This window comes from Elgaria multicarinata, chromosome 3, assembly GCF_023053635.1.
Source record: "Elgaria multicarinata webbii isolate HBS135686 ecotype San Diego chromosome 3, rElgMul1.1.pri, whole genome shotgun sequence".
Taxonomy (NCBI): Eukaryota; Metazoa; Chordata; class Lepidosauria; order Squamata; family Anguidae; genus Elgaria; species Elgaria multicarinata.
Window position 1 is genome coordinate 9000328 of NC_086173.1, and position 12509 is coordinate 9012836.

The 12509-nt window shown below is 47.0% G+C and overlaps 1 protein-coding gene across 1 annotated transcript; it reads right to left on the reverse strand.

Moving 5' to 3' along the window:
* Positions 1-252: 252 nt before the first annotated feature.
* On the reverse strand, positions 253-11963 carry KRT18 (keratin 18). The gene is made up of 7 exons (XM_063119250.1): positions 11467-11963; positions 5470-5552; positions 3042-3198; positions 2685-2849; positions 2365-2490; positions 1468-1691; positions 253-501 (listed from the first exon to the last, which is right to left on the reverse strand). Exons 1-7 carry the CDS (start codon positions 11878-11880, stop codon positions 384-386), a joined length of 1287 nt encoding a protein of 428 aa, XP_062975320.1. The 5' UTR covers positions 11881-11963; the 3' UTR covers positions 253-383.
* Between the last annotated feature and the right edge of the window lie 546 nt (positions 11964-12509).

The window sequence follows — 12509 nt, forward strand, 5'->3', positions numbered from 1 at the left end:
CAATTCAAGGTGAAGTGTTCCCTAAATATCACAAGTGTAAATGTGCTGTATACTGAAACGACTAACACAGGGGTAGGCAACCTGCAGCATTCCAGATGTTTTGTCCTACAATACCCAGCCAGTGTGGCCAAAGAACAGGAATTATGGGATTTATAATGCAAAACATCTGGTTGCCCTAGGCCTATATTAGCAAAGTAATTCCTAGGATTAGGATGACGGGGAATTTCACAAAATGAATAGGCACACCATTCCTTTAAGTGACACTGTTTTATTGAATTGTGTTATGACCCACCCCGGTCCCTCTCCAGCCTCCTCCAGCTCTGGAAGAAATGGTGTGTCATCTAGGCGGTGCTGAGAGGTGTTTCCTGCTGTGCAGGTCGGGCTCAGCGTTTGGTCACTCGGCTCTCGCTGGACTCCGACACCACTTTGCCATCTATGATCTTGGTGGTGTGGATCTTCTGGGTAGTCTGCATGGTGCTTTCCAACAAGGCATCTTTCAGGCTGGAGGGACAGACAGAAGAAGACACAGGCAATGAATAAGAGAAGTTCTCATCATTTGCCCATCCAACCATTAGGAAATTCGTGTTCACCGTTGCACCTCTTTAACAGGCCAATGTGAAAAGTCCTAAATTTGGAGGGCCCATTTTACAGGCAAGAAACCGAGAACAAGATGAGTGACACACCCAATGCTGTCTGGTATGTAGGGACATTAGACTCTAAAGTAGATTATGAAATGATTCCCTAAGACTACAGATTAAAATGATGCACAAGCTGGGTCTCAACCTGCTAGGACCAGTCTATGGCTTCTTCCACCTGTGTTCCACATGGCCCTAAAAGAGTGTAAGGGACTCATCTGTTAAGATGCATTTGGAGGGAATCTGGTGTGAGCACTAGCACATGAGGTCATCAGAACATTCCCTCCTCCCACTAAACAGAGATAGCAGCATCTTTTATCCTAAGATACACTGACTGAATAGACTGATGCCCAAAGACACACAGCTAAGCTCATCATGGCCCGGATAATAGTCCGAAGGCAACAGAGACATTTCTCCTGATGGAAGCTAAGCAGGTCTTGCCTTGTAAGCTGCTTGGATGGGAACCGTTGCATAAGCCAGGCTGAGCTCTTCAGGGGAAGAGCTGGGGAGAACTGTTGTTGAGACAGAAATATTCACAAGTGGGACCTACAACAGAAATGTATTGTGGAGCACTCTTGTTCAGGGTTGCAGCCAGCCATGATCCCTTCCAGGATACTACATTCTGTTGCTCCCCTGCCCCGCATTTATCTAATTTGCCCCACCCTTCCAACAGCCTGGCTCTTCTGGAGGCAGTATGGCTGGGAATGATGGGAGTTGCAGTCCAACACATTTGGGGGGCACCACTATGGGAAAGGCTGTTCTAGAGCATATGCCATCCAGATGGGAATCCTGATCCCCCACCATTCATCCATTTTTGTCCTGAAGTGCTCACCTGAACTCCTCTCCACCCTCCAGCAGCTGTCTGTAGGTACTAATCTCCGCCTCCAGCTTGTCTTTGATGTTCAGCAGAGCCTGGTACTCCTCCGCCTGGCGCTGGACATCGTTCCGCACCTGCGCCAGTTCAGCCTCAGTCCGCAACAATATGCCATTGAGTTGCTCCATCTGCATGGCGTAGCGGCTCTCCACTTCGTGCAGGTTGCCTTGCAGACTGGCTTTCTGCCGGGGGCGGGGGGGGGGGGGGAGAGAATTTTTTTTAAAGGGGGAGGAGTCAGGGTCATCCCTTGCTGAGCCCCAACCGTCTTGCTACCCATCGCAGGTATTTCCGGACTGTACTACCTGCCTCCAATTTGGGGTCAGAGGACATCTTTGCTTGACTCCTGGGTTCAGTTACAACCACAATTTGGCCCCCTCCTGCAAACTGGTTTGGCACCCCCATTTTATCTGGAGACACCAAAGGTTTCCCGGGGTACCACCTGTATGCAAAGCACAAGCTCCATCACTGAACTATGGTCCCTCCCTCTTTCTTTGAAAGAAGTGTCATTCTTTGGGGCACGAGAGCTCCTGCATCTCAGCATCAGGCAGAACTTTCGACAGGCTGCAAACATCCAACAGAGGGCCGATTTCAAAATGGAGGGACAATTGCACAAATCCACATCAGCGTTTGCTTCCAAAGTCCCTGCAAGATCCCCATTGGAGGCCACTTTCCTAACCCAGTTCGCAGCCTTTTCAATGGGGCTTACTTCTGAGCAGAGATGTGAGGGGTTGTGCTGAGTAGTACTAATAAAGCGCTGTCACCAGCAAGCGAGCTTCCTTACGACTGCCTATAAGGGTTTCAGGATTGGTTTCTACTGGAACCGACAGAGACTACCCCGCAAGACGTGGTTCGTACCAGGTTGCGTTGAGACTCCAGGTCAATTTCCAGCGTTTGGAGCCTGCGGCGCAACTCAGTGACGGTGCCACGGGCTGTCTCGATCTCCTTGGAATTCTGGGTGATGATGACGGTGCTTTCAGAGATCTAAAGGAAAGGTGTGAAGGCACACAATGGTAGGGTTACTTCCTGGGGATCTCAGCCTTGGACAATCACAGATGCAGCCTCCCTCTCCTCCTGGTAACTCCAAAATACCATGGGGCATCAGGGTTAAAAGAAGGCAACATCCATCCATCCATCCATCCATTCCAGGGGCAACTTGCAAACTCTCTTCTGCTTACCTGTTGGCCCCAGTACTTGTCCAAATCCTCGAGATTCTTCTGAGCCAGTTGGTCATACTGTGCCCGAATCTCAGTCATGATCTTGGACAGATCCTGTGACTTGGGCGCATCTACTTCCACAGTCAGCCCAGAGTTGGCAATCTGGGCCTGCAAACTGTTGACTTCCTAAAGGGGGAAAAGGGTGGTCAAAGGAGACACAAAATGAGCCAATGTTGACTGTTGGGATGATGGTGGTGGTCCCAAGTGGACAAAGTTATTGGCACCCTTTATGAGTGGCCTCAGCCCCTTCCACTGCAGGTGGTAACTCCCTTCCCGACTTTCTCCATGCCTCTTTGCCCAATGCCACTAAAGACTTACATCTTGGTGATTCTTCTTCATAAAGATCAGCTCTTCCTTCAGGGACTCGATCTCACTCTCCAGTTGCAGACGGCACATGTTGGTGTCATCAATGACTTTGCGGAGACCATTGATGTCATTCTCCACTGACTGACGGATTGCCAGTTCAGCCTCGAATCTAAGTGACAGAAGAGAAGGAATGAGAACTTCACCGGAATTAATTTTCAACACGGAATATGGTCTCTTTCTGTCACAGAGAGCTCCATCACACTGGGGGTTAACATGCTCCCTACTGTCACTTCTCCACCTATGTTTTTGTTGTTCAGTTGCTTCCTCTTTCAAAAGAGGAAGAACAGAACAAGCACGAGGCCCATTGAGTCCGCTGCTCTAATGGCGCTGCTTCTCCTGCACACAGCAGGAGAGAGCAGCAATTCCGAGTTTAAAAAAAACATCGGACTTAATGAGGTGTTTTTTTGTCGCACAAGGATGGCCAGAAGGGGCAGGAGGCAGACAGCATCATGTGAGGGACCTGAGCAGACTCCGTGAGAGCCCAGTAACGAGTGTTCAATAAAACACTCATGGGATGAAGCTCAAAGTCCATGTTGGCAATAATGGGTTATTCAGAGAGAAAGAGGCAGGACTGTGTGTATGCAATGATCCTGGACAAATGCAGTTGGGTACAGAATTCACTTTCCTGAACTTTGTTTAAAATTAAAAGTTCCTAGTCCCTATGGCTCCAAATATATACTTTAAAGTGAATGGGCAATGCCTCCTGACATCTTAGAGCAGTGGTTCTTAACCTTTTTTGAGTCATAGACCCCTTTGAAAATCTGGTGAAAGCTATGGACCCCCACCCTAGAAAAATGCACATAAGCACATAAACATAACTTTGCATGCAATGAATATACTTTATTTTATTGAAAATTGATTGCCTCATACGGTGTATGACATACACAAAGTATGAATAAATTTATTTGACTTTCACGGACCCCCTGAAGCCCATCCATGGACTGCTTGGGGTGTGTGTGTGTCCATGGACCCCAGGTTAAGAACCCCTGTCGTAGAGGGTTTCCAAATGAAGCTTTTATCACACGATCATCCTGCCTCATTCACAGAATTTTATGGGGGATTCAGACCTCTTCAAACTGTCTTGGGTTTTCCCACTGCATCTTTTGGTGTTGTTCCTTCCACACACACACAATCCATTAAGGGGGGGGGGGGCAGAAAGAAAAGGCAGAATAGCTGCAGAATTTGTTTTGACTGCTAGTGCAGGAACCCCTCTATCTGGAAGCATCCTTAGAAGCTAGAGGGTGGGTGGGTGGGTGAAGAGGATTTGCATTGATTTGGGATGGGTCTTTAGTGCCCATGACTGCTCCTCGCCCCCCTTCTATGATAAGCAAAACCAGAACAACTTAATTCATGCAAAATTACAGCACCAATTCTGCAGAATTAAGAGAAATCTGGCAAATCTGCTGAACTTACAATCAAACTGCATCGTGACTTGGACCTCTTGAGACTGAATATGAGGTGCTGTTAAACAGCATAAGGTTGTAGGACTGGAGGGGACCCACCTGGGTCTAATCTATGGGGGTAGATGGCTGATTTTCCATTTAGACATTGGTGCTTCTGCTCAAGATCAGAGGTGCAGAACATCAGGCCCAGGAGCCAATCCACCTCTCTGGGGTCCCCAGAAAGCCCCGCCCCCTTTCCCCACCCCAACCCCCTTTCCTCAACCACCAATTGTTTTGTGATTTCCCAGCTGTTACATGGTCTCCCCCCTCCCCACATAGTTTCATTTTGCTTCTTTTAAAAATCTATTTTAAGGTGTTTTATTCTGTTTTTATTGTATTTTATCTTGTACACCACTCTGAAATTTTGAATGGGTATATAAATATTGTAAATAAATAAAATTTATAGGGTGACCATATGAAAAGGAGGACAGGGCTCCTGTATCTTTAACAGTTGCATAGAAAAGGGAATTTCAGCAGATGTCATTTGTATATCTGGAGAACCTGCGGAAATTCCCTCTTCATCACAACAGTTAAAGCTGCAGGTGTCCTGCCCTCTTTTAAATCTGGTCACTCTAGTATAGCTCCTGCAGCTTTAACTGTTGTGATGAAGAGGGAATTTCACCAGGTTCTCCATATACACACATGACACCTGCTGAAATTCCCTTTTCTATGCAACTGTTAAAGATACAGGAGCCCTGTCCTCCTTTTCATTTGGTCACCCTAAATAAAAGCTAAAATAAGCTAATATTTGTGGTACTTTGGCCCTGCCACTTTGGCCCTACCCCCTCTGCTTTTGGCTCTGCCCACCACTGGAATGCAGCCCAAGAGATCTTCTCTGAAGTTGAATTCAGCCCTCGGGCTGAAAGAGGTTCTGTGCTCTGCTCAAGATGGTCCCCAGACAGGTCACAGTGCCAAGCCAGTCCAGAGGAAATACTCACTTGACACGGAAGTCATCAGCGGCCAGTCGGGCGTTATCAATCTGCAGGACAACACGAGCATTGTCCACCGTCTGGTCAAAGATCTGAGGACATGGAAGGAAGCACAAAGGCATTTGAATGAACCTAGTGTGTTGAAAGGAGGAACTATTCCAGACTTTAGTAGGGTTGCCAACAGACCAGAAAAAAAATGGCAGGGCCTGACAAAGTTCCTTTGACAGCAGCTCAATCTCCAGGTGATGCTTGTCACACCACAGAGAGAAACACGGCGGTTAACATATGCAAATCAAGATGTGATTAAAGGCAGAGGTGCAGGGGCTGATAGAAAAGTTGGCAACCCCCATCTAATTGATGGTGGGCAAATTTTGAATCACCCATCCCAGCTCAGAGTATAGGTTCCAAAAATCACTTTCCCAGGCTTATTATACTAAAACGATTTCCTCTTTTGTTCTCATTTCAAGAAGGGCAGTGCAACCTGAACCTACTGGTTTCCCGCCAACCTACACAGTTCCTATTGTTTGTCTAAGCCAGAACAGGTGCAATTCACCTTCCCAGTTCCCAAGGCAACCGAAAGGCCTAGAACGCAAGCTTCTTAAAGGGACACCTCCTGCTTTGGTACAGTGGTACACCTTTATGCCTATTTTAATACATTTTTAACATTTAATATTGTATGATTTTGCTCTTTGTATTGTTGTATTATTATATTGACAGATTAATTGGTTATTTTGTCGTGGTTTGATTTTATGATTGTAAACTGTACTGAGTGTATTTGCCAGTTGGCCAGTATTCAAAACTAGTAATAAATAAATCAAATACATTTCCTCACTTTAACTATGTATCCCATCCTGTCAGTAGTTGGCATGCAGGAAGTTCTATGATCCAGAAACTATAGATCCTGCTTTTACATCACATCAGGGATGCTTCCAGATAAGAGAGTTTCTAATGCTACCAATCCTTAATGGGCTTTTGTGTGTGTAGAAAGAAAGAAGGCAGAAACAGTGGTGGGAAAACATGGGAGATTTACAAATGGAAGACAACGGTGCCTGGATCCCATAACATTCTTGGAAAGAGGCAGGGTAGGGTGATTGCATGATTAAAAACTCTGGTTCTCCTGTTTATAACCCCAAAGAAAAGGTGGATTTCTTAGGGTTCCTAACTGATCAGAAAAGAAGAAGAAGAAAACAGGCCAGGCCTGTTTTTGTGCCTTTAACAGAAACTTACTCTCTAGAAATAAGTTTGTCAGGACAGGGAGATGGATGGTTTCACTGCCCGCGAATGCTTGGAGCAAACCAATGGAGAGCGGTTCCTGTGTGACAGCTATTTATTTATCTATTTATTACATTTATATACCACCCTATAGCCGAAGCTCTTTGGCCTGTTTACAAAAGTTAAAAACAGCGAACATTAAAAACAAATATACAAAAATTTAAAACCACCAAAAGCATAAAAACAACAATATCAATTTAAAACAACTATTCTGAGGTGAGTTAAAAAACTCAGCATCTGTTGTTAACTGCCTGGGAGAAGGGAAAAGTCTTGACCTGGCACCAAAAAGAGAACAATGTTGGTGCCAGGCGGGCCTCATTGGGGAGATCGTTCCACAATTGGGGGGCCACCACAGAAAAGGCCCTCTCCCTTGTTGCCATCCTCAGAGTCTCCCCTGTGACTTTCTGCATGCAAAGTGTGTGCTGCACGCCTGAGCTATGGCCCCTTCCTCAATTCAGCATGTGATGCTTTTCCCAGCATGCAATTGCAGTGATGTGAGAAACAAAGGCCAGCCTCTTCTGCAGCTTTGAAGCAGTGCCCACGGTGGGCAGACTGCAGGCTTGCAGGTTCTCCTTTGTTGGTTTGGTTTTACCAGAACCCTGAGATCTGTTAACTGGAACCTGGTGCAAAAGTCAGATTGACCCTTAGAATTAAAAGAATTCGGAGCCCAGGAATTTGTTTTGAGGTGCAAATCAGAATGGAGTTCACAGTTCTTCTGGGGTAGGTGGGAGAGAAGAGAAAAGTAATGTTGTTGCTGTTTTAAACAATTGGGAAACAGAAACTTTGGGTGATCTACTGCACTTCACTCAGAGAGCTATCAGTAGATCCAGATCTACCCACACCCCTGTTTTAAAGTACAGGAAGAGCCTTGCCAGGGGAATAAAAACTGGTGTGTGTGTGTGTGTGTGTGTGTGTGTGTGGCATGGTTGCTTCTGTGAAGGAAATTTGCCTTGCTTAAGGTAGTCCTTCGTTTCTAACAGGAACAGGTAACATGAAACTGTTGCAGGGAGAAGTTCTCTGGAGCATTGGGCGTGTTCCAGGCAACCATACTGTGCGGCGTATATTATCAAGGTCTTAATTGTGCCCTGTGTGTGCTGTGCGCGCGCACACACATGTATGCAGCTGCTAGGAGTGTAAATGCTTTAAGTGTCATATTGTGGCCTCCACAAATGCAGAAGCTGCTCTTCCCTTAGACTCGCAGCCTTCCTCAACCTGGGGCGCTCCAGATGGGTTGGACTGCATCTCCCAGAATGCCCCAGCAGCTGGCTGGGGCATTCTGGGAGTTGTAGTCCAACACATCTGGAGCACCCCAGGTTGAGGAAGGCTGCCTTACAGAGACTTCAAGGGGGTGCTTCTGAAAATACCCCCCACCCCCGGAACTGCTCAGTCCCAGGATGTTTTCAGCGCTGTTCTTTCATCTTCCACAGTTGCGGCCACACCCTCAATTCCGGCTCCTTTACCTTTTGTCCTGTGCACCTGTCCTTACCAGGTGCTACAACCGTTTTTTCGCCGTTATCTTTTCTTTGTTTGCTTTGTTTGCTAATGGATTTCATGTATATGACTCACGTAAAGAAACACCCTTTAATCTACCTCCTTTTCCCGCACAAGATTTTTCCTGGCAAGGACTCTACTCATAACCCTACTACTAACTAAGCCATGATCTGGGATCCTCTGGCAGTGGGTTTTTACCCTTCCTGTTTCTTCAACCCAGGAGTGGGCAACCTGTTTGCTGTCGAGGGCCACATTGCCTCATGAGCAATCTCTTGGGGGCTGCATGTTGGCCATGGATGAGGTGGAAGCCAGTGGGTGAGAAGGGCCTGAGTCAGAATTCAATGGATCATCCCTTTTCTCTTCCTATCACCCCCTTTTCTCTTTGTCCTTCCCCCACCCCTCCTCATGCTGCCAGATCGCTTTTGCCAGAGGTGTAAACTGATCACATGCCGAGGGCCACATAAAATTAGGCAGAGGGCTGCACAAAATTAGACTAGGGGTTGCCCACCCCTGCTTTAACAGTATGCAAAGCTTTCTAACTCATTATTTCCATTTGCATAATGGGTAATAATGCTCAGCATGGGGAAATTCTGCCTGTGTCACACCTCTGTCAAAGGCACAGGAGCCGTACTATTAAGAAAGTGGCATCCTTTCATTTTGGCCTTAGTTTGGAGTGGAAACCCTGTGTATACCTGGAGCCAGGGCTTACCATCAGGGCTGGCGTCAAGAGTAGGCATAATTGGACACCTGATGAAGGTCCACAGCCGAACAGGAGCCCACTAACAAGAGCACTCTGGACTTGCTCCTCTTCTTCAGCTTCACAACCAGCTTCTTCACCTGCCTGGAGCTGGCACTCCTCACTATGTCTTAGCCCAGGGCCAGTTTCAATTTTTGTTGGAACCCTGCGCAAAGTGTCCTCTGACTCCCCCACCCCTTCTGTCACTGCGACCTGCAGAAGCAGAGCTGAGACTAGCCACACTTAGTTTCACACAATGCCCCAGAGTGATGCTAGGTGGAAGGCATTGTGGGAAATTTAAAAGGTGGTTAAATCCAGCTGCCTTGTGTGGCTTTGAGTGCCAGGAGAGAATTTTTGTGAAGAGGGAGCCCAGGGCCAGCACCAGCAGCCCAAGGATGCCACCTGAAAACCCCAGCCTTGCCTTACCTCTGGAACTTGTTTCTAGTGGAAATAATAACTGACAAAAGTTTAAACACTACGTTACAACTTTCCCTTTGATGCAGCAGCTGCCAAGAAAAAAATAAAATAAAATAATGAGTGAAACTTCTTCCTAGCCATTGAAATGGCTATTAATTGTTCAGTAGATGTTTTTGGTCTATGCAGCCTTCCCGAACCTGATGGCCTCCTGATATTTTGGACTTCAACTCCCACCAGTCCCATCCAGCATAGTCAATGGTCAGGAATCCTGGGAGTTGCAATCAAAAACATCAGGAGGCACCAGGCTGGGGAAAGCTTCCGTGGCATTGTTAGGTAAATCAGCATTTTCTTGTAATGACCTCTGGCTAAGTACAATAGAAATGAATAGATGTGTGAATAATAAAATACTTGTATGCCTTTCCCCCACTTGTGAAAGTAACCCAAAGCAACCATTTCTCTGTGTTGAAGGAGCCCAGGCAGTGGCAGGAGTTGATGACCCCTAGCCCTGCACATGGAGTCAGGCAGAGGTAGGCAACCTGGTGCCCTCCAGATATTTCAGACAACTCCCATAATCCGGTACCATTGGCCATGCAGGCTGTCTCTGATGTAGCCCAAAATATCTGGAGGGCACTATGTTGCCCACATTTGGGTTAGGAGATGGGGTTCCTGGGGATGAATTCTAGGCAGCCCTCATTTTCGAAATGAAGCACTGCCATTTGGTGTCATCTATTGCTAGGACAAAGTCCACCCTGCATCTCTTGGGATCGCCTGGTTAACTATTAACCTGTGTATGCCAACTATCTAGTGAGCAAAGAGCAAGGGAGAGGTTTATGATGGGGGAATTCTGGAGTGATTTCCAGGCAGGCAGAGAATCGTACCAACTTGATGCCAGACTCTTTCTCTGTAATCTGCTTGCTTATGTCTCCTTGCGTTGCTTGCTTGCTATCCCCCCTTTTTTTTTCTGCCAGGGGGCCTGTGCAGAAATTCGTGAAGCTTTTCCCCTATTCATGCTGGGGGGAAAGGCTTCACCAACTGAACCTTTGCATGTCAGGCAGCAGTTAAGAACAGTAGTCAGAAGGTTGGTATTTTGTTTGTTTGTTTATTTTTAAAGGTGGCAACTTTAGAGGAGTTAATAGGGATATTCCTCGTATGGGGCACTTTACAAATGCAGGGGTGTCCATTCTTCTTCAATGCTTAGTTTCTAAAATTAAAAGCACTGGAAACCAAGCTTCTAAGATATCACATTCTTTGTCCTTGGCCTTAAATCCCAGCCAAACTCCTCGAAGAACTGGGGGAGCTTCCTTCATGGCGAGGAGCGATTATTTGCTCAAAGGCACCCTCTTCTGCATTATGATAATCAAGGTTTGTTTAGGCACTGACAACTGGGCATTGATCCATAGAGTATCTGCCTTACGCAACTCATCCGGTTTTATCCCCTCATTAAAACACACAGACCGATATATTTTCGCACCAAGTGTACCTGGCACGAGAAGCAAATCGCTGAATTAAGCAGGGAAGAAATCTTTTAGTGCTCTTGCGGGGAGTGAGATTCTTAATAGCGCTGCTGACCGCCTTGCTGGAAACGGCGGCGGACAGAGCAAGAGGATAGCACACGTCCTCATTATTCTTATTCTCTTCCACCATCAACATGCACCAACAATTTCTTCGGCAGTCTGGGCTGCCAACTTTTCAAATCACGCCTGTAGCTATGCCTTTCTGCTCCCTTGAACAGCTCCCTGCTGCTTTTAACTACGATTTCATTGTTGCTTTTGTACCGAACGGTCATGATTGCATCTTTTAAACCTCCCAGGGACCTTTGATTAAGGGCCAAGTGGCATCTAAATCCCTTAATGCGTACGTATATAAAAGCAGCAGGAACACACCTGTGATTAAGGTGGGATGGGGGGAGGGATTTTCAAGTCAGAGCTGTGTTTTTCAGGTAAGCTCAGAGCCCCAGTGCTTATAATTTTAGAGACATAAATATATGATTATTCTGAATTCACTTGGAATGGGGGGGGGGGGGGCTCTCAAATGTGCACACCCTGCCTGTGCCATGGGCACAAAGAGTTGACCAAGCATTTCTATCTCACCTGATTCTTCAGGTCTTCGATGAGGTCAAAGTAGTGGCTCCAGTCCCGGGTGCTGGGCCCTTTCTTCTCCATGTACTCTCTGATCTGGATCTCCAGTTTCCGATTGTCGGACTCCAGCCGGCGCACCTTGTCCAGGTAGCTGGCCAGGCGGTCGTTGAGGTCCTGCATGGTCTCTTTCTCGTTTTGGACCACTCCGGAGCCGGAGAAGGAGAAGCTGCTGCCGCCCCCTCCATAGCCACCGCCAGCTCCACCAAGATAGCTTGAGCCCAGGGAGGAAGACCTGGAGATGGAGATTCTAGAGCCAGAACCTCCTGCACCGCCGTAGACGCTGGCAGCAGTGGCAAGAGGGGCAAACTTCAGGCTGGGGGCCGCCGCGGTCCTGAAGGAGTAAGAGGTGGACTTGGAGAAACTCATGGTGTCTGCAGGGACAGTGGACAATCAAAGGCCAACTCTGCACAAGGCTGGGAGGTGTAAGCTACAGCCTGGCTCCCTGTGAGATTTATAGCCAGCAGCAGGGGAAGCTGAAGGGGGAGGGCCTTGCCTTCTTCCCTGCCCCACCTCCACTGTGTGCTCCAGGAGAAGGTGCGGCTGCTGGCTGGAGATTGTCCTGTACACATTCTTTGTTTTTTCACAAGGCCCCTGGCTGCTCACTGGAGCCGCTTCTCAAAGGCCCCCCCCCCAAAAGCAAGAGAATAGCAACAGCCAGACCCTGGAATGGGGCAAGGCAGCAAAAAAATCACACCATAGTGTCCAATGCACAATATTGAAATGATTTAGCTGTTTGCATTGTTTTAATTTTGTATGTTAATATTGTGTTTTTATTAGCATGTATTTGATGGTTTGGAATTTTTGTGAACCACCCAGGGAGCTGGGTGGTTTACAAAAATTCTTCATCATCATCATCATCATCATCATCATCATCATCATCATCATCATCATCATCCAATTACTGCTGGTTATATTGAAAAGAGAAAGGGCTTCTTACTGCAAGCCAGGTAGATTTCAGGTAGGATTAAGAAGAGACTTCCCCCCCCCCAAAAAAA